The following is a 25550-nucleotide window of genomic DNA, read 5'->3' as shown; positions in this document are numbered from 1 at the left end:
GAAAGGACTTCTGAGGAGCACATCACTTGCTATAATGTCTGCGCTGGTGTTGTGGCTTCTCTTTAGAGACTCAAGGACTTCCAAGAGATGACACTGGGGGCATTCTATTCTCTCAGCTGCCAAGGAAAGAAAACAACCAGTAAGTACAAAGGTGCCTCACTTGAGAGAATAGATAATACAATAACAAGATTTGGTCTTTACAAATAATCATTAAATTTCTCTTAAGTAGAGGGGCTCTTCAAATATTTTCAAAATACACTTTTGTTTTTAAAAAGTTTATACATAGCATCCCTGGAGTAAATCTGTTGATTAAGCTAGATAAACCTGTACTTCAAAAAGGTTTATTTCACCTTTGAGCTGTGGATATAAAATCTTAGGAACACAGTCACACATTTATTTATCCTCATGAGTGCAGTCTTTCTTGGATCTTTAAAAACATATCCCACCTGAGCTAAGACTTACCTTTACAAATTCCGTCTTGTTGGTTGGGCATGTGGATGTATGTTTTAGTAGTCCTGAAACTGACATTGCATACCAGTGATTGACACATGATGGGAAGGAGCATAATTTTATACCTGAGACCACGATAAGTACCAAAAGCAATGAGGAAATACTACACTTTGCTGTGGGCTCTGTATTCAAAGATAAGTGTTTGAGTGAAATCATTTGCAGAAGGCACCTGACCACATTTGACCACATGATCAGCTACTATGAAATGCACTCTCTGACTGGGGGTGTGCAGACTTGGGAGCTGCCTGTGACCACATTACTCATTTCTTCCTTATCTTCAGCTCCAGGCCCTACCTTACCTAATATCTATATCACTCACTTACTCAAGACTTACCCAAACTCCCACTTAGATTTTATCAGTGAACAGTCCTTAATATATCACAAAATCATGCTGACTCCATTCATTTAAACTCTTCAGTGGCTTCCCATCGCTCTTAGGATTAAAAGGAAACTTAAACATAATCTATAAGAGCCCTCATGTCGTGCTTCCACCTACTTCTTAGACCTTCAGTTCAACACTCTTCAACATACTCTTTAGATTGGAAGGTCGAACACACTCAATTTCTTAGAGTTGTTTGCCTGTGCTTTCTCTCCTTGCCTCTGGCTCTTTGCCCATGCTGTTCTTAACTCCCCTACTCATCTTGTCTAAATCTGGATTAGAGTGCATCCTTATTATCTTTATTGGAGTATTCCTTTCTATGCATTCCCCCAGTTTTCCATTTACTTGTCTGTTACTCCCCCACCACTACCACCACCTCAAAGATTTTAAAGTCTCCAGGAAGCAGGGGATGTGTCTGTTTTGTTAACTCTCCTCAATATTTAGCCTTATACATAGAGGGTGTTTAATAAATATTCATTAAATAGCAATATAAAAGAATGAATGAATCACAATTCTGCTTATTCTCTGACCACATAAACTCTTAGGAATAATACTAATTCAGCAAAATTATGTACCATAAGCTAAAAGGCTTTGCAAAAATGTATTAATTAGGAGGTAAGTAAACATCTTTGATCTCTGATGTTAGACTCAACTGTCATCCTCAAAGCCACTCCTGAAAAATTATATCCTAGATTTCACCTTTTTTGTTGTTGTTTAAAAAGGCAAAGGATTGTAGATTGATTTGATGTTTTTCATTAAATTCTCATGTGAAGAGAAGCATCTCGTGTGGATTAGCCACAGCATTCACTTCTGGTCGTGGTACTCCTGGGGCAGCCCAGTGTTTACTACTGTGTCCTGTCTGTTGCTAACACACGGTACAGGAGATTGTCTGCCCCTTTTGTTTTCCTTTAGTTTTCATCTCTTATCAAAGTCTTTTTAGATGTAATGCACTGATTTTTTATAAACATGATATGAGCTAGAAGTTTTTTTACTAAACTATAGGATATAATTGAATTTGACATGTTACTACAGTTGTGTAATCTTTGAGACAGGAAATCAAAGAATCCAGAGGGATTGTGGTGGCTGAAGATACGAAGCTAAATAATCATGATGATCTTAAAGTAGATCAAACTCAAGTCTAAAAGTCTCGTAAGAATCATCATCAAGTGAAGACTTTCAGGGTTGCTCTTTGTTCTCAGTCTGTCTTGGTTGCTATAACAAAACACCACAGACTGAGTTGCTTCAGTAACAGACATTTTTCTGAGTCCCAGAGCCTGGGGAGTTTAAGGTCAAGGTACTGGCAGGCCCTAGACATCTGTCTTTTCAACCTTTCATGGAGCTTTCTTGGGCTTTTGTTTAAGGGCATGAATTTCATTCAGGAGGACTCAGCCCTCATGACCTAATCGATCACCTCCCAAAGACCCTATCCCTATTACTATCACATGGGGGATGAAGATGGCAACATGAATTTTGAGGGGTACACAAACATTCAGACCATATCACTGCTAGATTCAGGAGGTCTTGAGAGGGGGCAAGCTGCAGTCTTAACAAGCACCTCAGGAGCTTTGCAGGCAGACCACAATAAGAAACACTTACAATTAGTTGGTGTGCCCTGGCCAGTGTGGCTCAGTTGGTTGAAGCATTGTCCCAGAGACTGAAAATTCACAGGTTTGAATCCTGGTCAAGGCACATACCCAGGTTGTGGGTTCCATCCCAGGTTGGGGCACGCAGGAGAAGGCAACCAGTCATGTTTCTCTCACACTGATGTTTCTTTTTCTCTCCCTCTCTCCCTTCCTCTTTCTCTAAAAGCAATGAAAAAATAACGTCCTCGGGTGAGGATAAAAAAAAAAAGTCTAGCTGGTGAAAGCGTTTAGTTAGAAAATGTGACCTTGTGCTTTTTTTCTCCCAGAGTTATTAATATATATATGCCTCCCATAACTCCAGTGGCTGTATAATAGGATTTTGGTTTGACTTACCATAGTATATCCCTGACTCTCTGAGACTTAGTCTGCTTTTTCACAGTTGTATTGCAGTGATTATCTTGTCTTTACCATATTTAAAGCTATTTGCTTTACAAGGATTCTATAAAGTAGAATTGCAGGATTAAAAGGTGTGAGTATTTTAAGGTTCTTGATAAATTGTTTTTCCAAGAGATCCATCCTTTTACCCTCCCACCAGTAAAATGTATGAGTCATTGTATTCTCACTCAAGTCAGGTAATACCCATTTTCTCTTTGCCTGTGGGTAGGCATTAGGCGGTATCTGAGAGTCTTTGATTATAGTACGGTACAACAATCCTGATCCAAATAAATGTTTTATTTATCATCGATATATTAGTATGGTATTGTTGGTAGTATTTTCATTTCAGGTTAAGCTTGGCTCTTCGCAGACTCTGGAAATGTATCAGTGAATCAGAGAGATGCCATTGAGACAGATGAGGGTACTGTTACCAGGTAGAGACTGATGTCTCACAACGCCAGTCTCATTTATACCAGTCTATTCTTTTGCTTACTTCATGAAAACAATTACACTGAGAAAGCAATACATTGGTCTATGACCAGCAAGAACTAAAGAAGCTGGACGGTGCTTCCCCAACATTCCTAAGCATGCCTCTGTAGAAATATAATTCTATCTCCAAAGAAAAGTTAGAGAAAGGACTATCGAATTCAGATTACTTTGTAGTATTCTTTCAGTTCCTTGGGGGTTGGGAAAATTAATTTTTACTGTTTAGGTTTAGATTCAGGTAGGTTTGAAACATAAACTCATAGATGACTAAGCATTGGTTATCCTATTTAGTGCCTCAGTAATGTACTTTTTCCATAAAAACATTTTCAAAACACAAATTTTTTTAAATGTCCAGTATATCATTCATCTATTCACATGTCAGGAACCCCCCATTAAAGCCAGCATGTAATATGAAATTTTGGGCATACAAAGTTGACTAAGACACAGTTCCTACTTTCCAGGATTGCAGACCTGTAAACTTACACGTGAAACATAAAGAGATAAGTGCTATAATAGGTATGCAAAGGCTATATAGGAGAAAGGAGTCATAAATTTGACCTGGAAGCAGTCAGGGAGTATCTTCACAGATGAACAAAATGACAAGGAGCAGTGGGGAGGGCGTTCACGGTAATGAACATGGCCCGTTAGAAGAAGGCAAATAAATTGATAAATTGTTTTTCCAAGAGATCCATCTTGGAAAAGATGGCGAGACAGAGGAGTGTGAGATCTCTTGAAAATCACAATGTGGTGGCGGCATAGGGGACGTTATAAGACACAATTCCAGAGTAGACGTAGGTAAAACCATCTGAATTATATGAAAGCATTTGGACATAGTCTGAGACAAAATGTCAGATCCGTTTAAATTCCTGTAGAACCTGTGACCCACTTATGACATTAATGACATTCCCATTTAAATAAATAAGAAAGTTGGAGAATATAAAGTACTTGTCTGTGTATGAAGATGTTTCCATATAAGCAGTCTTGTAAATGCGTCCTCAACAATTTTTCAATACTAGATTTTAGAATCGAAAGCACAGGAACATTGCATGCCCTTTTAGACGGCTGGAACTAGAGAGTAAATCGTTCCAAGTCAGAAGAAAGAAAGGCAGGAAATTGTGTAAAAGTGCCAAAGGCCTTCCAGTATGTCTTAACCATTAAGTGAGCCAGGGAATATTGCTGTCATCTACAAAAAAGAAAAAAGAAGAAGAAGAAGTGGGCAAACACCAGATGAGAAAAGGATTTGTCCATTCCCAGCATGTGGTGACTTCGGGGAAAGTGTTCTCTATAGACTTCAACTTACTTCTGTCTATTAAAATCAATAGCCTTATGAGAACAACGTAAAGAAAAGAATAGTATCTGGGAACAAGTCGATTTCAAGTGTAAGTGAGTATTCATGTTTCTGGATGTCACAGAGAATAGTGAGGTGTGAGAGGGAGCTGGGAAACGTGACGATATAAAACCATCACTGCCGAGATGACCGGCTGAGAAGTAGTAGTCTAACCTCCTAGACAAGGATACAAGGTAGTGCTTACGTGCACAGAGTCTGACACCTGGCTGCTTGGGCTTTAATCCCAACACTGCCACTTAAATCGGTGGGTTCTTGCATAAGTTACTTCATCTTGTTCCTGTTTCTTTGTCTGCAAAATGGGGGTGGTGGTGGGTTCTTTGAACTCTCAGTGAGACGTTATGTATCTCAGGTGTGTTGAACACTAAGAACAGAACCTGGAACATAGTAAGTGCTCAGTTTAATGAGCTGTCATTACTTCGATCCAATTCGAATGCAGTTGTGCATTGCAAACCAGCCTTTGAACTGGTGTCTATTGGGAGCAGTAAGTTTCTGTACCAGACATTTATGTACAGAGCTGCAGTCTGTGGTTATTCAGTAAACCCTTAAATGTTACAGCACAGAGGCGTCATCTTCACTTTTATGTTTCCTGTCTCTTTGTTGAGGTTCTCACTGAGATCATTGAGTGTTCTTATAAACGGTGTTTTGAACTCTGCATCTGGTAGATTGCTTTTCTCCATTTTGTTTAGTTCTTTTCCTGGAGTCTTGTTCTGTTCTTTCATTTGGGACATGTTTCTTTGTCTCATTTTGTTTGGCTTCCTGTGATTGTTTCCATGTGTTAAGTAGAGCTGCTATGTCTCCAGTCTTGGTAGAGTGGCCTTTGGTAGTAGGTGTCCCGGTTCAGTCTCCCTGCTCACTTGAGCTGGGCACCCCTTGTATGGGTTGTGATGCCTCCCTGTTTAGTTGAGCCTTGTTGGCTGTTGGCACGTCACTGGAGGGATTAACCCTCTGGCTGACTGGTTGTGAAGATGGACTGAGACAACGGTGGAGGAGCTCCAGGGGTTGACCCTACCGAGGATTAACTTTAGCCGAACTTGGGTGCCTGCTGAGGCTGCGCTTTGGGTGTGTCCTTTGTTGAGGTGGTTGGGTGGTGCTCTGATGTGGCGTGAAGCTGACTACCGGTTATGTGGGTTCTAGGACCTCTTGGCCAGTATAAGCAGTGCTGGGCTTGGAGACACTCTGGAGAGACTAAGCTGTGAAGTGAGGCCTGCTGCCACTAGCACCAGGCTTGGGGCTGCTTAGCAAGGGGTACAGGGCATGCCGAGGCCAGATGCTGCTTGTTTGTGGTTTGTGAACCTTTGAGAGATCTTAGGAAAGTCTGCAGCATAAGCCAAGACAGGCTATTTGTATGCAGAAGCCAATGGAAGCGGCTGGAGTGGGCCAGCAAGTTGGTTGGGATAGGGTCTCAGGGAATCACCAGGGCCAGGCAAACTGTTAACCCACCTGTGCCTGCACGGGGGAGGTCTCAGCAAAGAGACAGTGGCTTCAGCCGGCACTTCTGTTTGGGAGAAAGCTACCCCTCTAGCCATTGTCCCAATGTCAGAGAATTCAGTTCTCTGTATGTCCCTGGTGCCTTTTGAGCTACTACCCCAGCACTGATGCTCAGAACGAGAGAGTCTGAATAAGTCCATGTGTGGGCCCTTTAAGAGGAACACCTAGGAATCTAGAAGCCTGCCATCTCACTCAGCCACAATCTCTGTTGGTTTTCACAGCTAGCAGTTACTGTGAGTTCTCTTCCTGGCATCAGAACCCTGGGCTGTGCGGAGCCTGATGTGACTGGAACTCCTCACTCCTCAGGGGGAATCTCTGTAGCCAGGATGTCCCTCCCGACTCCTTAATTGTCACTTGTTGGTGTGGGACCAGCCTGCTCTTCATCTCTGCCCCTCCTACCAGTCTCCACATGGCTTCTGTGTACCCTGAGTATAGAACTGCTCTTCAGCTACATTTCAGGCGGTTCTCAATATTGGTTGTTCTTTGTTTAGTTGTAATTTTGATGTGGTTGTGGAAGGAAGCGAGTACAGTGTTCACCTTCTCCGCCATCCTGACCACCGTAGGCCTCTAGAATTTCTCAAATTGGTTCAGAATGCTTTTTTGAAGGTCGCATCTTGAATAATCACTTGTCAAACTCCTTTTTTTTTTTTACTGTGTAAAATTTTTTCATGGGAAACCTTGCTGTGTAAGCATAGCTAAGTAAGAGAATATTCTAACGCTTGAGTCTTTGTTACTTAGTAAATTGCTCTTGACAAACAAGAGAAGTAGGACGGGAATAGTAAATGCAGAAGCTGAGGTTTGCTGTAGAGAGCAACTGCTAGCTGTTGACAGAAGAGCCTCAGGGATAATTTGAAGGACACATTCCTTCTCAGTCCCCTTCCCACAGGGAATGCTCTTGGGACACGGCAGGATGGATCAGCCTTCTGCCTTTCTAAGAAACCGTGAGTCACGTACACACTTGTCTCTCCTTAAGCATGTTTACCTCCTGTGGAAACTGGTCGGAGAAAAGGTTGCTATGGGCAGTGCTGTGCCTTTTCTCAGAACCCCTGCTTGGTAACCCCTGTCTACCCAGGATGCACCTGCCATGCAAGTGAAGAAGAAAATATTCTTGCCTCACAATCTAGTAGTAGGAAAGAAACTTTCAAAATATAGAACAAATTCCCCTTTAACTCTGAAGAAATGGGAGCAGTGTTCTTTAACTCCATGTTTTTTTGGATAAATGTAAAGATTTTTCTATCAAACATTTTTGTCCCAAAAGGACTTTTATCACTGCTCCTGGCTTGGAACCTGAAAATCAAGGCAAAAAGCAACCAAGTGCAAGTGTCTGTGGAAAACAACATAAACAGATATAAAGATAAAAGGCTCCTAAACCAGCTTTGGACACTACCTGGCAGGTTTCACTCTGGCTCCTCTGTAGAAACTGTTGATAGGCACGTGGTAGAGAACAGCTTCCTGTTCGGCCTGCCGAGCTGTGTCCATAGTCGTCCAGGGGAGTCACTGTCTCCCGGCACGGCCACATGGAGGGAGCAACCGAGGTAGCTGGTAGAAACAATCAATAATGTATTCAAAGGTTTAGGAAACGGAGCACTTGATTTTTTTGTTCATTACAATTGGCGGGCGTACTTTATGATAGCGCCTGTTTTTCTTATATTATTCTGAGATGTACAAAATAGAGGTTTTCCTACTCTTAATTTTAAAAAAATTTGTCATGGAAACCTTCATTGTTATCCAACTGTCATGCTTTAATGATTTAGAAAAGTATAAGGTCAATATGAGTTGTAAATGCTGATGGTCTAATGTATTTTTACAACACAGTCCCATCCAGGGCCAAGTTAGGGGTAGCTTTTGTGGAATTATTGCATACTGTAGGGGTGGCTGGAACTAACTGGAATCCTACTTCAAAAAGAACTTGAACTTCTTGTGTGCTGTGGGGGTTGTATTGGTAGTGACTGCCTTTCATTTTTAGTTTCTGTCTTTCTCTTGCTGGGACAGGAATTCTGAATTCCAATTCTGGATGGCACTCATTGCAATCAGCTTGTAAACACTGATCTCTCCGGACTTCATGGGGCAGCTGGCCCTGGACTCATTGCAGGCAGAAGTAAATCTAATTCTAGATCTGGGAAGATAAAAATGGATTCAAATTGGTTGTTTCATCTACTTTACAATTTAAATTGAGCCGATCTGAAATGAGAACCTAACTTTAATTATTCTGTGCTTGAAATCTGTTTGAAGCCCTTTAGCCTGAGCATATCTGAAGTGTCACGGACGTCATTCCCAAAGAGTGAGGGACTTTTTGAGGCTGTATCACATTTCAGCATACGTGCTTTTTCATTTTCCAATTTCTCTTTTCGTAATCTCTCTCTTTATATTTTCCTTAGCCAGGGTTTCTCAGCATTGGAACTGTTGGCACTGGGGCTACATACCTTTTGTGCGGAGAACTGTCCTGTGCACCCTCAGGTCCTCTGTACTCGGAGTGCAAGTCGCCAACCCCCCTCCAGCCATAAAACAAAAATGCCTCCAGACATGTCCAAATAGCCTCTGAAGGCAAAATCATCACCCTCCCCGCCACCTTGAGAACCACTGGTACAGATGAAAAAAGAAGAGGTCCACAGACTGAGCCCTGGGAGTCCCCCAAAGTGTAAAGATTGGGGGATGAGAGGGAACCAGCAAAGGAAATGAAAAAAAAAAGAGCAGGTGGTGAAGTTGGAGAAATGAGAGAAAATAGTGTCCCAGAAACCAAATAAGGAAAGTGTTATAGAAAAGAGGGAGCCACCATCTGTGTCAAATGCTGCTGCTCATTAGGCTGCCTGAGTTGAAGACTCACTCAGTATGGATTTAACAGTAAGAGTGATGACGTGTGAAACCCCTGGGTTACTGCAAATAGGAACACATATTTGATGTAGCTTGTGACATATAAATTTAGATTAAAATTTGGAAGATGGTCACAAGGCAAATAATATTTGTCATTGTAAAAGTAGAAGATGGCGATTTAGAGCTTGTGGCATGTGACAATCAGTATAAATTGAGTATGTTTTAATTTCTAATAAATTATTTTACAAATTCTAAGCCTTGGTGGCTAGTCCAAGGTATTCAGTAAGTAAGGTATATGCTAAGGTACGGTACATGGTACATAATAAGTAGGGAATGTGATATTATAAGCTATCAATAAGAGCTCAAGCACTGATATTTTGAGTTTAAATATTTATGAGTGGCTTTAGAACAATTCATAAAAGTGTGACTCTGTGCTTACATTCATTCTAAAATGCTTTCCTGAGCCAGAAGGAAGAGGCTGGCTTTGGATCTAGCAAAACAAGAATAGAGGTAAAAGGTTTGCCAACAGTAGGGCATTGCTGTGTGTGTTACGGTAGAAAAATGGCTTTAGACCGTACTCTTATTACTCAGGTCAACCCATGTGGTAAGATGAATAAGATGGCCATGTCTGAATTCCTGGCACTTGTGAATATGTTACCTTACACAGCAGAAGAGACTTTGCACATGTGTGATTAGCTTAAAGAATTTGAGCTGAGGAGATTCTTCTGGAGTAATCTGGGCCCAGTGTCCTTAAGCCCGGAGAACATTTCCAGACCATGGTACTGGATTGTCCCTTGGGCCCAATGTATTTACAAGGGTCAAAGTCAGAAGGCGATGTGATGAAACAGGGCTGGAAAAGACGATGGGGTCCTGGAAACAAAGGTCAGAACAATGTGTTCTGAAGATGGGGAAAGAGACGGGAGGGTAGGCAGCCTCTAGATGCTGGAAAAGTCAGGAAAACAGATTTCCCCCTAGAACCTCTGGAAGGAGCGCAGTCCTGAGAACACTTTCAATTTAGCCCCATAAAACTCATTTTAGGATTCTGACCTCCAAGATAATAAATTCAGGTTGTGTTAAGCCGCTGAGTTTGTGGGAATTTGTTACAGTGGCAACAGGAAGGTAATACAGTCCAATTCAGAAGGCAAGTTTTCCTTATTATCAGAGTTCTCAACACTAGTCTATGGGCCTTATGTCAGTGAATGAGCCTTCTGATTCTGAAGGAGCAACATGAATACACTCGCTAATCAAAATCTTGCCACATTATCATTTTCAAGAGCAGAATGAAATTGATTATCGTTTCTTGGGTAATTGGGTGGTATGGGTAAAAAATAAGTGTCATTTTTACTACCTGGTTGATAAGATAGTTAATCTTGTCAAGGCTGGTTTTTACTCAGGCTTAGTTTCTTGTGTAGATTTGATTTGGGGGGCAAAAATTATCTGTGACTCACACCATGAAATAATCTTCGTCACCACTGAGCTATTTTCTCCCTCATCCAGAAGTTGCACTTGGGCATTTTTTCTTACTGCCTTCCCTCCCCGCTCCCGACAGTTGTATCCAGGGGGAGGTTAGTGTAACTGTGTTGGGCCACCCAACAGTTAACATGAAAACATGTAAGTTTCTCCTTGGTAGTATTTTTTTCAGCATCTTTACAGTTGTCTGAAGCAATGAGTGTAAACTGAAACTTTTTTTAAAATATAGGTTTTATTTGTTTATTTTTTAGAGAGGGGGGAAAGGAAGGAGAGAGGAAATAGAGGAAGAGAAACAGTTGAGAATATATGAGAATCAGTTGCCTGAACCAGGCCCCCAACCAGGGACCCAGCCCACAACCAAGGCATCTGTCCTGACTGGGACCCTTCAGTTTGCAGGCCAGCGTTCAAGTCACTGAACCACACCAGCCATGCCTAAAACTCTTTATAAATATAAGGAAATGGATCATCTTTCAGTCCAAATGTTTGGCCCTTGAGGAGAGGAAAGAAAACACTCAGCTTTGGAGATCTTGAGATGTTGCTTGTTTATATAGTTATCTGTGCAACTGGCGTTTTGATTTAAATCTGTGAAAATTCTGTCTGAATTGGACTTAATCTTGTAAACCTAAAATCCACTTTCTACTCCACTGTAGTGTTTTTTTCACTTGTAGTTTCCATCTGCAGCTCTCAGATAAATCTGTTATCTACAGAACATTCAGGCCTTCTTCAGGATGAAGACAAGCAGGGAACAGATTGTTTTATTTGACTCTAATTTTTATTTTTATATATTTTAAATATTTTCTATTTCTGTGGTTAGCAGGCCTTTATTGGGGATGACAAGATTTTTTTTAAGCTTGCAGCCTCAACATAAGCCCCTAATTATATGTTGTACAACTTCTGGTCCAAGCAAATTTCATATTCAGGAAAAACATTGCTATTGCCTTATTTACGTTATGTAATAGATTTTGAGATTGTAAGAGGTAAAGTTTAACCTGCTGATGGGACTCACTCCACTGCTCTTTATTAATAAGCGCCATCTCAGAATTACAGTATGCTTTCTGTATTATTATTACCATGTTTTAAAATAATCTTAACAGGTGAACATTTCTTCTTTGAAAATTGATATGAAAGCCTTCTAGTTCTTTAAACAAAGAGCATTTTTAAGTGGGGAGTTAGCACAATGAAATTGCTGATGAAACCACTTTCTGGATATTATTTCTTTGTGCTTCCTCTCCTATTGAGAACTTACTGCTTTTTAAGTGGCCACTAGACTTCAGTGTTTCGCGTGGCTAGTATCAGGAGCTGAGGTATATAAGATGGTTACTTGGAGATTCTAACTTGAAGTGACATTCAGTACCAGACAATCAGGATGAGAATATTGAAAGCAGTACTGTCAAACAAAACGAACTGTAAGTTATTTTGTCAATGTGGAGCTCATTGTTATTTTGCTTTGTGATGGGAGAGAATTTGTCTAATAAAACCATTGATGCACTTTTGGCTAAGATTTATCTGGAGATGGTAGTAAGCTTCCCTCTTTCTAAGGAGATAAGAAACTACCACCTTCATCAAAAAAAGAATAGAATTTAATTCTTTCTTTGAGTAAGTAGTCTCTAAAATCTTTGATTCTAGCTTTGAAATTGATTCTTCCTGGTGAGTTTATGGAACCTTATCTTCAAAGATATTTTTGCATCTCTCTGAGATGCAATCAGTACCTTTGATAAAACGTACCCTGACTCTATATAAGAAGTCAGGACACTGAGTTCAGGATATATCAGCTTCACTGAAATAATGCCATGATTAAACTACCAATGTGCTATACTTTTCTCAGACCGGGAGGCTATTCATTCTTTTTTGAAAATTTATTTTTAATTATAATTGACGTACAGTATTATATTAGTTGCAGGTGTAAAACAAGGTGATTCAATATTTATATACTTTACAGAGTGATCACCATATTCTTAAGTCAGTGAAACATACAGGTGGTCTCACCTGATAACCCCTGCAAAGAGCAGCAGCTCATTCAAGAACCTCCTTCAGGCCACATGTGCACTCCGGTAGCTCGTGTAGCTGCGGATGCCGCCAATGTGGGTGGTGGAGAGTATGCCCAAGTGTGTTGACTTAGATGTAGCATCAGACTTCACCCACACCTGCCCACTAGAATAGAAGTCATCAAAGCCAAGTTTCTCTGTGGATGGATGCTTTTTTGTTCTGCCCCTTCCCAGCTCAAAGACTTCCAGTGCTCCCTGCTCATGGCATAAACCAGTACTTCTCCATTTATTTTTCTGAAAGCCATTAGCATCTCCCCTCTTCTCGCACCCAGTGCATGTAATGGCACACGCGTGACTCCATCTGTTCTGAATTATTTGTTTATTTATAAATATATTTCATTGATTATGCTATTACAGATGTCCCTTTTTTTTCTCCTCTTGGATGTGAGGGTGATATGGCTGCACATCTGTCACCCCATTGATTGCCAAGGTTGATTCGGCTGATCTGGCTGGCTAGGCAGGTGTCCCCTTTCTCCCTTACCAATCCATGTGCGTCCCTCCCAAAGCTTCGTGCTCCATCAAAGAAGATGACCCTCCTAACTAGAGGAGAGGACTAGTCTTCAGTCAAGGGTATAGGAGTAGAACCTACACCCTTGACTAGAACCTCCAAACAAGCTCTCAAGGTCCATTTTTTTCTCCTCTTTATTCCCCTCTGCCCTGTACTCCTATTCCCACCCCATTGCTTCCACTTAATTCATGTCCATGGTCATAATATATAAATTCTTTGGCTTCTCCATTTCTTATACTATTCTTAACTTTCTCCTGTCTATTCTGTACCTACCATTTATGCTTCTTATTCCCTGTACCTTTTCTCCCATTCTCCCTCCTCTCCCTCCCCATTGATAACCCTCCATGTGATCTCCATTTCTGTGATTCTGTTCCTGTTCTAGTTGTTTGCTTAGTTTGCTTTTGTTTTTGTTTTTAGATTCAGTTGTTAATAGTTATGAGTTTATTGTCATCTTACTGTTCATTTTTTTAATCATCTTCTTTTCCTAAATAAGTCCCATTAACATTTCATATAATAAGGGCTTGGTGATGATGAACTCCTTTAACTTGACCTTATCTGGGAAGTGCTTTATCTGCCCTTCCATTCTAAATGATAGATTTGCTGGATAGAGTCATCTTGCATGTAGGTCTTTGCCTTTCATGACTTTGAATACTTCTTTCTAGCCCCTTCTTGCCTGTAAGGTTTCTCTGAGAAATCAGCTTATAGTCTTATGGGAACTCCTTTGTAGGTAATTATCTCCTTTTCTCTTGCTGCTTTTAAGATTCTCTTTTAATCTTGGGTAATGTAATTATGATGTGCCTTGGTGTGTGCTTCCTTGGTTCCATTTCTTTGGGACTCTGAGCTTCCTGGGCTTCCTGGAAGTCTATTTCTTTTGCCAGATTATGGAGTTCTTCACGATGTTTTCAAATAAATTTTCAATTTCTTGCCCTTCATTTTCTTCTTCTGGCACTCCGTATGATTCAGATGTCTGAACATTTAAAGTTGTCTGAACATTTAAAGTTGTCTTGGAGGTTTCTAAGCCTCTCCTCATTTTTTTCTGAATTCTTGTTTCTTCATTCTGTTCCAGTTGGAAATTTGTTTCTTCCTTTTGTTCCAAATCATTGATTTGAGTCCCAGGTTCCTTCCTTTCACTGTTGGTTCCCTGTATATTTTTCTTTATTTCACTTTTCATAGTTCTCACTTTTTCCTCTATTTTTCGGCCATACTCAGCCATGTCTGTGAGCATCCTGATTACCAGTGTTTTGAACTCTGCATCTCATAGGTTGTCTATCTCTTCATCACTTAGTCCTATTTTGGGAGCTTTGATATGTTCTTTCATTTGGGTCATATTTTTTTGTTTTGGTGTGCCTGTTACATTGTAAGGGGTGGAGCCTTAGATATTGATCAGGGCGTGGTGTCACTGTGTGTGGGGGGAATAGTCCGAGAGGGGACAGTGCCGCTTGCTCAGCTCTTGGCTGGCTTTCAGTCACTTCCCTTGTTGCCCACAAGCAAATCGGGCCCTTCTGGTGCTGATTCCCAGGTGGGTGGGTTTGTGTACATTCTAGGACCCTGTGGGTCTCTTCCGTGGAGTCTCCCGTGGGGCTGGGAGTTTCTCCCACGGCTGCAGCCCACGGGGTGCTGCTGCCTCTTCCCATCCCAAATGCCTCTTGCCTCTGTGCTCTCATCCAAAGCCCTCTTTCCACAGAGCATTTTCTCATGACACTTATATCTCTTTCCTCATAATTTTTATCAAACATTTTTAATTTCAACATAATTTTTTTCTGTCTAACTAGATTTAGCCGAGGCAGAGTTTACTTTTACATAGGGATTAGTTTATTATTATTTTTTCATTCAATGGCATAGAAGCACACTGCAGAGGAAGATGATAAAGTTCATTAAATTTTGAAAGGATTGGTGGATGTCAGCATTTTTCATCGGCAACTAAAAATAATCTAATGAAACAATGGTATTTAATTAGTATCTTGCCGTTTTATTAGCTGACACTGTTATTTAACATTTTTAAAAATATGTTCTCCCCAAAGATTCTATTTTCAGTTGTAAAACAAAAGCCAACAAGAAAACAGAATTTATCAAGATTTTTTTAAAAGGTGACAAAGGGAAAAAATTATGTTGACAGATATGTACAAGCAACTTTCTCTAACAGGTCTGTTGTAAGAGAAGTGCATTCTTCTGGAAAGGGATAGATGTGTGACCGAGTTACCAAATCCACTCTGCCACTTTGGATCATGGTCCGCTTCAACAGTCCAGAAACTGAGTTGCAAAAGAATGGTTTTCTTGCCTTTTTAAGAAAATAAATAAGGAGAACCTGTGATCTTTAAGTTAGCATTTGAGGGGAAAACAGAATGAGAAAGAGGTGTTTGCAAGTCAGAGGAGCTCATAAATCCTACATCATTTGATCTTCTGGGTCAAATATAACAGACAAGAATAGCACCCTTTACTTTAGTCATGGCTTTGTCTTGCGGTTATAAAGTCGTTATCCATTTGTATTAATTATGGGCATATTTTAAAAAATATTTTATTTATCTTTAGAGGGGAAGGGAAGGAGAGAGGGAGAGAAATATCAATGTGTGGTTGCCTCCCGTGTGTCCCCTGCTGGGTGGGAAGTAGCCTGCAGCCCAGGCATGTGCCCTGACTGGGAATCGAACCGTGGTTGCTTGGTTCCCAGGCCTGCGCTCAATCCACTGAGCTACGCCAGCCAGGGCAATTATGGGCATATTTAATTACATTCACAAAAGTATTATCTGTCAAAATTTCAGGGCACAGAGTTAATTTTCAGTTATAATTTATTTGTGAACAAAAATTGCTGAGAAATTTCCATTGTTTTTAAAATAGAAAGATGCCTTTGCGTGAGGCCTTGGGGATCTTGAAATCTCAAGACGGACAAAATCCAGCCCTGGCTAGAACTCTGACAGCACAACTTGAAAATCTCTTTTAAGAAAACCCTCCTTTATATTTGTATGAAATTGTAACCACCAGGGACATCCACTTTTTGGTGAAAAGGAGTGTGTTACTTCCTTCAGTCTTTGGGTCTCCAATTTATTGTGGCCTTAGAATTACTTTTAGAACCTTGAATTGTGTCCTGACTGGAATCAGCAACTGCACTAAAGGAGAAGTCTTCAAAGCGACGTGGCCTCAGCACTTAGCAGTTTTTCTCAGCTTCAGACTCTTCCACTTAGAACATGAAAACTTTCTGTAAGCTAAGTAGCTGTCAGCCAAAGCAGGAGACGTTTTTAGGTCTGCTTTTTTATTCTCCCTTGCAGCTTAATTTTCACTTTTCACAATTTGTTGCTCCTTACACATGTACTGTAGCCACAAAACAAGTTTACTTAGACATGAAGGAGCTAAGGCCACCTCTTGAAGGTGTTCATTAGCAATTATCCTCTGTTGAAATGCTACCCACATGAAAGTTTCGCCATCCTCAAATAAACTTGTTTGACTCTTCAAGGAGAGCAAGTCTGCTGACAGAAATCTTGATGTAATATTAAAGAGACTGAAGCTAAGTACTAGTTTCACCTGAATCCCAGAAATTGAAAAAAAAAAAAAAAGAAAGCAGCATTTGAACATATACACGCTCTTTGAGAGTGGTATTGGACTGGACAATAAATACAGATATTGAGTAGCTACTCTGGTAAGAATAAAAAAAAATATCCCAGGAATGTTTTGGAACAGGGTAGCATAATGGAGAACTCTAAATCTCTAAGGCTAGAGCTATTATTTGGTTTTACTAATTATGGAGCAGTTTCCATTATAAAGATGACGGAGATGGAAGGAGAAGAGGAGAAGATGGTGAATACTCACCAGTACTCCGTTTGGGCACTCTTTGTTTGGTTGGTTACCTGATAATCGTAGCACAGAGTCACCATCCTGAGAAGTACTGAAATAGCACCTACAGTCAAGGGTCGTGCTGTATAATGTACATTTAAGACTTATTAAAGAAGAGTCTGTGCCATCTAGAAATTGCTAGTTATCTGGCAATAAAAGAATGTAGTGTTACATTGTACCAAGTGATGAAGGCCGGCCAGAATTAGAAGAATTACTGCATTACCACTGAGACATTAGGGAAGTCATTTGTCTACAGCAGTGTGCTGCAAGAATTTTTAAAACATGTGGTGTCTGACTGTATAGTCAGGGGCACTGACCTCTTTTCCCTTAGACTGTCAACTTAAAAATAAAATGACAGCAGCCAACATAGCAATATTCATCTGGTGTGAATGAATAAAAATTATACTTTTTTTGGTCAGGCCAGCAAAAAATGTATTTTTGGTGTGCTGTGGCATTTAGTCATTAGTTTGTGTGTGCCATGAGATGCAAAATGTTGAAAATCGCTGATTGACATTAAATAGTAGTAAATGGGTCATTATTCATCCTGACTATAATCAAACCTTTACCACATGTCAGGACTAAAAGGCAATTTTAATTCACCTAACCCAGCTTGTTAAAGAAAATCTTACCTTCTTCTAAGCAAAATGGAAAAATTATAATACATTCAACTATATAAATGATATACATTTTGATTATGCAGTTGAGGAAGTAAGAGTTAATATTTTCTTAAGATGATTCCCTGTTATAGAAGAAGCTTAAGCTTAATTCTAAATTAACCCAAAGCATTATTTGAATGTTACCACAGAAGATTTATATAGTATATAGCATGCAACATTTTTATTATAGCATATCAGTTTGCATTATTGACTACCTATGACCCAGATATAGATAGCCTAGACAATTAATGCATGTTGATTTTTGGTAGTTGTGACCCATATTCAGTATGCAGCCCTGTGACCATGAGCTACCAACATCATCAGCACCGCCTCTGGCCCCCAGTTCCCTCTTCTGTAGAACAATGAAGTGGGCTCCGCCTCTAAGGTCCCTTGCAATTCTCAAATTCTGTGTGTTTGTATTGATTCACTTGGTTATCCTGGCTATGAAACTGAAGGTTTGTGAAGGTTTGTTTTTTTTTTTTTAAAAACATGTGAAAGTTTTTGAAGGTTTTTTTTTTTTCTTTAAAAAACCTGTGAAATAGAGAACGGTCCTTGCCAGGAAGTTAGCGCTACATTAGGACTAGTTCTTGGTCTAGAACTGAAGAAATGAGACAAAAAACACAGGGGGAAGATTTTTAGTCTCTTCTTGGTTGCTCGAGGCACATCATTTCCCCCTTAATGTCTAGAATGAGAGGATCATATAAAGACACTCATTGAACTTGATTCATAATTTCAAGTAACACAATCTAACCAAAACCAAAACTTAAATTAGATCGACCAAGCAATAATTTGTTCTCTGGGAAGTCAAGGGAGTTGGATCAAAGTGTTCTATGCCCAGGATGTGGGAACGAGTGTGTGGAGATTCCTCTTGCTTTGCTTACAGTTAAGTAAGGCGCTACACAGTTCCACGATAATCACGGAATTCAGTGGAAAGGCTTAAGGAACTCGTATGTGCCTGGAAGAGAGCACATCCTTCCTCCCCTGACCCTGAAAATTTACCACAGGGAAGCAGGGAGATCCAAGGTTATTTAACCTCTAAGCCTGGTGCCTTGGCCGTAAAATGATGGTAACACTTTACCTGCATCAGGGATGATTAGGAAGATTAAATGAGAAGACTTTTAAGCACTATTTTTACTTGATCACTTCCTAAATCATAATACTATGCTTATTTTCACTTCACATTACTTTTATCATTTTAAAAAGCATGTGTACTATTTGATATCACTATTGCTTACATTAACTTGATAGAATTTTGTTTTTCTTTAGTGAGTCCTATATGAGTGCAAATGCACACAGTGATTCTCACTCTAGAAGTAACACTGTACACCGGCAAGATTCAAAGAAGTGAAACAATAAATATATTTATGGCCCAAAGTACGTTCTTCTTGAAATGTTCAATAGTGAAGTTTCCATAAATTTATTCTACTTTTTCGCTTCTGTTTGAACTATAGAAATAGTCTTTTTCTTTCTGGAAGAAAATGGATCATATGTTTGTTTTCCTACTATTTTATCCTTCAGGTATTAATATATTACCAAGTCAACTGTAAACTTACTTAGTGTTTGCTGAGCAGCCGTGTATGGAGCTATTTTCCTTGTGAGAAAATTTGATATGCCAAGACTGTGATAACTCAACAAATATTTAATAAGCACTCCTGTGTACGTGTTTCTGAGAGAAGAGTTTGCAAACCTCAGTGAAAGTGATTTGTCTCACCCTTGTGTGCGGTTTGATTTCTGGCATCACTCTCTTCGTTTGGTGGTGCTCACCATGTAGGTCACTTGCTCTCATTGAGTTGGGAGTGTTGCTTGGGTAAATAATAAGATTCCTCATGAGTCAGCAGTACGTGTCAGTGATTAAGAAAAAAAATGAAACATTTGACAAATAATGCTTTTCAAGTTAATGCATTTTGCTGTTTGTATTATGCCTTGTAACTTTCGATCCTTTTGTTTTAGTATGGTCAAGTGGGGAACACCCATTTTAAGGGAAACATCGCTTCTTCAGGGAGTTTGTTCAGATGGTGAAATTATTTACAAGGCCTCTGTTACTTTTTATTGAATTAGTTGTCTATAAGAGCTTTTATTCTTTTTGGCATTATCAATACTATTGTACACTTCTCCTTGGCACAGTAGCGAGCCAGTAGGACCTGGAGATTTTACTTGGTATTCCTTAGCCATTTCTGACTAAGCGTCCCCAGTAAGTAAATCTGATTGCCAAAAAGAGAATAATGAGCCCCCTGTGTTCCATTGTCTCTTTTGTTAATCTTGTTTCATCTCACCACCTTTAATATTGTTTTGGTTCTGTTTGTTTCCTGAGAATTTTAAAGCAAACTCAAGACATAATTTCACCCATAAATATTAATGAAGGACTTTTTAAATTATGACCGACAGCTTGCTGGTTTTATTAAAAATGTCTTTTTCAAATAAGGGTCCAAAAAAGCTCTACATGTTATACTTGATTGTTACTTATCTCAAGTCACTGTTACTTTACAGTAGTCTCAGATGTGGGCTCCGCTCCGTACTACTGATCTGTTGAAGAAATAAGTTCAGTTGCCCTATAGAATGTCCCACAATTTGGATCCATTCCCTGTATTTCCTATAAATAGGTAGTAAAATCAGACATTTGGTTAGATTCAAGCTCAAAGCTTTAGGCAAGTATACTTCCGGTGGTTCTGTGTTCTTCCCTAAGAGAGGATGCAATGGCGCCTTGTTGCCAAATGGACTAAAAGTCTCTTTAGTGAAGAGGCACATTCCCAAGAAAATATTTTCAGTGTTTTTATACCAAGGAAGGGACTGGTATAAAAGTTGATGAATAGTGACTAAATAGAAATTTTAATGGATGAAAAGTAAATTGCTTAGATTTTTATTTTATAAGATTTTGGCATTTTGTTTGTTCACAGGAAGAAATCTTTCCTGTTTTCTGCTCTGTACGCTGCCTTTATCTTTGGTGGTCGGCACGTAATGAACAAACGGGCGAAGTTTGAACTGAGGAAGCCTTTAGTGATCTGGTCTCTGACCCTCGCAGTCTTCAGGTAGGTGTTTTTCATACTGCCATCGAAATGCATCCATTTCATCAGACTTGGTTGAAAGAAGCAACAATTGAGCATTTTACCTTACATCTCCTATGTTTGGTTAGTGAGTAGAAACGAGGACATAAAGCCATGTCCCGAGAGAAGCCCTTCATTGCAACCAAATTTCCCACACTATAACCAATCTCTTATTTTAGAAGTTCTCAGGCCATCTTGTCCAAGCTGTTCATGGAATAATCAGATTTCCAGTTTATCTCTTAAGACTAGAAAGAGTGTGTCCGTTTTCTGTTTTTGTTGCATACACCTAGATGAATGGCTAAATGGAAAGCCACACCATTGAAGTCTATAGTAGAGCATAGGGTTCAAATGTTGTGCCGTTACTAATACTTAATCAAAAAATGGCGCTCGGCCCTGGCCAGTGTGGCTCCCTTGATGGGAGTGTCGTCCGGAAGACAGAAAGATTGCGGTTTGGATTCCTGGTCAGAGCACATACCTAGGTTGTGGGTTCACTCTTTGATTGGGATGTGTGGGAGAAGCAACCCGATCAACACACTGATCTTTCTCTCCCTCTCTCTCTTCCTCCTTTTCCCTCTCTCTAAAAATCAATAAGCATGTCCTCAGGTGAGTATTTAAAAAAAAAGGCAATCCGTCATAACCAGGCACTGGTCATGTGCCTGTGTCAGTATCATTAGAGCAGAGAATGTTTTTGTCTGCATCCCCCAAAGCACTCTCCGCCCCGTTGCCTGAGGTGACTCTCAGGCCATGTTTATGCAACCAGTTCTTTGTATCTGGTGGAGCTCATCATAGCAGCTGTTAGGATCAGGCACGGTCTCCTCAGGGGCGTCTGCCAGCCAACATCCAGCCTCATTCCTGGAAGCCTGAAGAAGCATTATGTAATATTTGGTGATTTAGGCAATCGCAAGGCTCATTAGCACACAGCTGGTGTCCAAAAAGTTGCCAGCATTCACCTACAGCATTGACAAAGGCACCTGTTCTGTTGGTGTTTTGCTCAGCAAAACCAGCAAGTTTATGACGAGGCTTCCGGAGTACAAGGAATAGATGTAAATATACTACAAAATAAAAAGCTATTCATTTTAATATTTATGATTTTATTTTTATTTTTTCATATTACATATTAACTGTTCTACCACTAAGCAGAAATGATGGGATCATTAAAAGCCTCTTTAGTCACTCTTTCTTAATAAAAATGATCAGGAAGAGGGTTTGCACAAACTCCAGTGATCTGTACATTTTCGTTACGTTAGTTCCCTACATCTAAGCAGTCATTTGCTGCTACGAAATATGCTCATCTTGGTGCATTTCGTGAGGCGCTGTGTTCGAGGTGCTCAGGATTTGGATCTGCTCTGAAGGCTTCTTCCATTGCAGTCTGTGTCAGGGCATGAGTCTCTAACCCCAAAGAGCAGTTTAATTTTTATTTACACGTAAGGTTCACAGAGTATGCCTCACCAAAAGGATTTTGAAATTTTTGGAAAATATTATCTGTACTCTAATGATGCCTTCCAGCATTTTACAGTTTTCAACATCCCTGAGCCTTTATCATTTTTTTCTAAAACTTTCACACATATAAGCAGAGAGGAGAGTACAAGGGCCCCTGTGCTTTCCTTACCCTGTGTAAATAGTTGTCAGCACTGGCTTACTCTTCCTTCGTCTGTATGCTGACCAACTTCTCCTTTACCCCAAATTATTTGGAAAGAATACAAGCTTAAATATGTCCGAATAAAATAATATGATTTCTATAAGTTAAGTACTCATTTAAAAAAACTGACCACAGTATTATTATGTCACCAAATTAGTATTAATTTTTTATTCTTAAGTGTTCAGATTTCCCCAGTTGTCTCATAAATGATTTTTTACACACAAAAAATTTTTTAGGAATCTGAAACAAAAGAAGATCCACACATTTTCATTGGCTGATTTCTCTGAACTTAGAGGTGTCCACCTTCCTCTCCCCACATGCCTGCCCAACCCGCGTCCATCCTTTGAAGATCATTTGCCCCTTAGACTCTCCCCCCAGACTGGAGTTCGCTGACTGCATTTTTCTATTCTCTGTATTCTTTATTAGTTGGTAGTTAGATCTAGAAGTTTGATTACATTCAGGTTTAATATTTGACTTTCTATAAGTTAAAAACTTGCCTTTATCAACTCTCCAGTTTTTCTGAAGTATACATAGTTATTACAGCAAAGGCAGGCTAAATGCTTGATTCTTTGACTATATAGTATGTAGCCATTTCAGTAAAAAGTATTTGATGACCTAGCATGTAAATAATAACTGTTTCCTTTTTACTTATTATTCTTAACTCATGGTTTGAGTTAATACACTCAAAACTGTGCATGTACTTTATGTGTCAGTGAGTTTGGTTTTGGTAGATTTCAGTTCATTGCTGTTATTCTTTTGGATGCTGAAGTAGTCTATCGTTGTCCAGTGGGAGTTTTTTCAAGTTGACTCCTGAATCCTTTTTGCATGCACTGACTAGTTCTCATAGCTTGGTTCTCCGAGGGAGATGACAAGGTGTTCCAGGCCAGGCATAGTGTACATTCCTTGTTTAGAAATGGAATTAGCCATTTCTCTAAGGAGCCCTGGTTCCTTTGGGAGAGGGGAAATATTATTTAGAAACCGCTGTCTGAGTACTGGGGATGGCTGTTGGTGCTAAGTCAGCTGTTATTTCTAGGACTTTAAGAGGCCAGAAATAGAAAGTTACTTATTGCTAAAGAAACAGCCCTGGCTGGTGTAGATCAGTGGATTGAGCACCAGCCTGCGAACCAAAGGGTGGTCATTGCGATTCCCAGTCAGGGCACCTGCCTGGGTTATGTATGGGCCAGGTTCCCAGTAGGGGGAGTGTGAGAGGCAATTGCACACTGGTGTTTTTCTCCCTCACTTTTTCCTTCCCTTCCTTGCTCTCTAAAAATACATAAATAAAACCTTTTAAAAAAATAAAGAAACATATCCAGAGTTGGATACTTCCAATTCATATTTATGACTAGGGAGTCATAAATAATTCATATTTGTGACTTAATTAACTTATCTCTGCTTCTTCCCATGCCAAAGTCTACGTTCCTAATTTCAGCCAGTAATTATTCATTGACTTTATCCTACAATGTATATATAATTGTCATTAACAATACTTTATCTTTTTTAGATTGACAGGTTTTCGTTTCCTCTTTTATTTCCTTAATTCAGTTACTTTACTTCCTTCAGAACTATGTTTTATATAAAACTTTAAAAACCAGAACTTATAGCAAACAGTCTGAGCTTGGATGGTCTAGACTCTTGTAAAAATTGATTATAATAGGCTAACTAGGAATTTGGGAAAAAATGATCATGGAGTTCTATTATTGTGTTAACCTAGCATTTCTCCACGTTAGGAATAGTATGTTGAGGTTCCTCTCTGCTTACAGAATCCTGGTAGACAATGCATTGAGTGAAAAAGGCTAAGTACAAAATGATATTTTTATACAATGTTTATGTAAATTTTACTCCTAGACACCAAACACTTATACATTCTTCATTAATACCTTCAAATATTTCTAAAAGTATCTAAAACGATACTAAAAGAATATGTACTCGATTCTTAAACCTGTGAAATGGCAGAGGAGGCATGCTTTTATGGAATGCCTACTATATACTGGAAAATAAAACAGCGCTAGTAGAGCTGTTTTGTTTTAGTAGACTGGCAATTTAAACATCGAAATGATTTAAAATTTTTTATGATGTGTTATCTTACTCAAATCAAATAAAGCAAATGTAATAATGTTGATAAACCTCAATTCTGGGTATTGGGTGTTTATTATCCTTTGTGTTTTTCTGCATTTACAACATTTTCTATAACATACATAGATGATCTCATATGCAGTTCTAGGGAATTTCAAGTGATAGTTGCTATGTTTTGTTTTGGAATCTTTTGAATGAAGTTGATATCAAGAATAAAAAATAAGTCCTTCCTACAAACAGATATTTTGGTGAATATTAAATAAGAATTTTCTTATTTTGGTCATACAGGATAGCTTCATTATTACACAACTGAGTTTTTGTAGAAAACTTGGAATGGTTCCCACCTTACTATAATCCACAAATTCTTTAGCCCAGGCTGGTATAGTTCAGTGGATTGAGCTCAGGCCTGTGAACCAAAGGGTGGCCAGTTCGATTCCCAGTCAGGGCACATGCCTGGGTTGCAGGCCAGGTCCCCAGTACAGGACATGTGAGAGGTAACCACACATTAATGTTTCTTCCCCTCTCTTTCTCGTTCCCTTCCCCTCTCTCTAAAAATAAATAAATAAAATAAAGTAAATTTAAAAATAAAAAATTCACAAATTGTTAAATCTATCTGTGAATAGTGACTACTATAGAAGTTTAGAAATTCCTAGCTCAGGAGACATTCTTTTTTTTTCCTTTTTAAAAAATATTTATTCGTTCTTTAGAGAGAGGGGAAATGAGGGAGAAAGAGAGGGAGAAAAATATCAATCAATTGCTTCCAAACCTGCAACCTAGGCATGTGCCCTGACTGGGAACAGAACCCAGCAATCTTTTGCTTTGTGGGATGACGTCCAACCCATTGAGCCACACCAGTTGGGGCTTAAGAGACATTCTTATAAGTTGTTCTGCATCTACTCCACTTCCACTGGATTTACTCTTTGCCACTATAGGATATCATTGATTTGTGAAAACACGGAAAGAGAATGGGAACCAAACTTTTCCGTTAGAGGAATTAGAAAATCACTGAAAAGATAATTTAGTGTATATTTTTCTGCTTAAGAATAATTTCTTTCCCCCAACCCATCAAGCATGCCCATTCGTTTTTACGGTAACCAGAAACTCCTCTATGACTAATTTTCAGATGCTGCACACCTGTTTACTCATGGAGTATGACAAGTGAAATTTGAAATTAATTTGGACATGCAGAGTACCTAAGCAAAAATTAAAACCCTATCTTCATACCATCTACTTCAAAAAATAGCACGATTTTTTGA

General features: G+C 39.4%; 1 protein-coding gene across 1 annotated transcript in view; it reads left to right on the top strand.

The window, feature by feature from the left end:
- Positions 1-25550, top strand: part of ELOVL6 (ELOVL fatty acid elongase 6) — a 120921-nt gene that overhangs the window by 57395 nt on the left and 37976 nt on the right. Inside the window, exon 3 of the mRNA XM_037156247.2 lies at positions 20436-20567. Within this exon, the coding sequence (XP_037012142.1) occupies positions 20436-20567 (132 nt within the window). The remainder of the gene's footprint in view (positions 1-20435; positions 20568-25550) is intronic.

This window comes from Artibeus jamaicensis, unplaced genomic scaffold (genome assembly GCF_021234435.1).
Source record: "Artibeus jamaicensis isolate MK-2021 breed Jamaican fruit bat unplaced genomic scaffold, CSHL_Jam_final scaffold_3222, whole genome shotgun sequence".
NCBI lineage: Eukaryota > Metazoa > Chordata > Mammalia > Chiroptera > Phyllostomidae > Artibeus > Artibeus jamaicensis.
The sequence above is the reverse complement of the archived record's forward strand: the minus strand, read 5'-3'. Positions and strand labels throughout refer to the sequence as shown.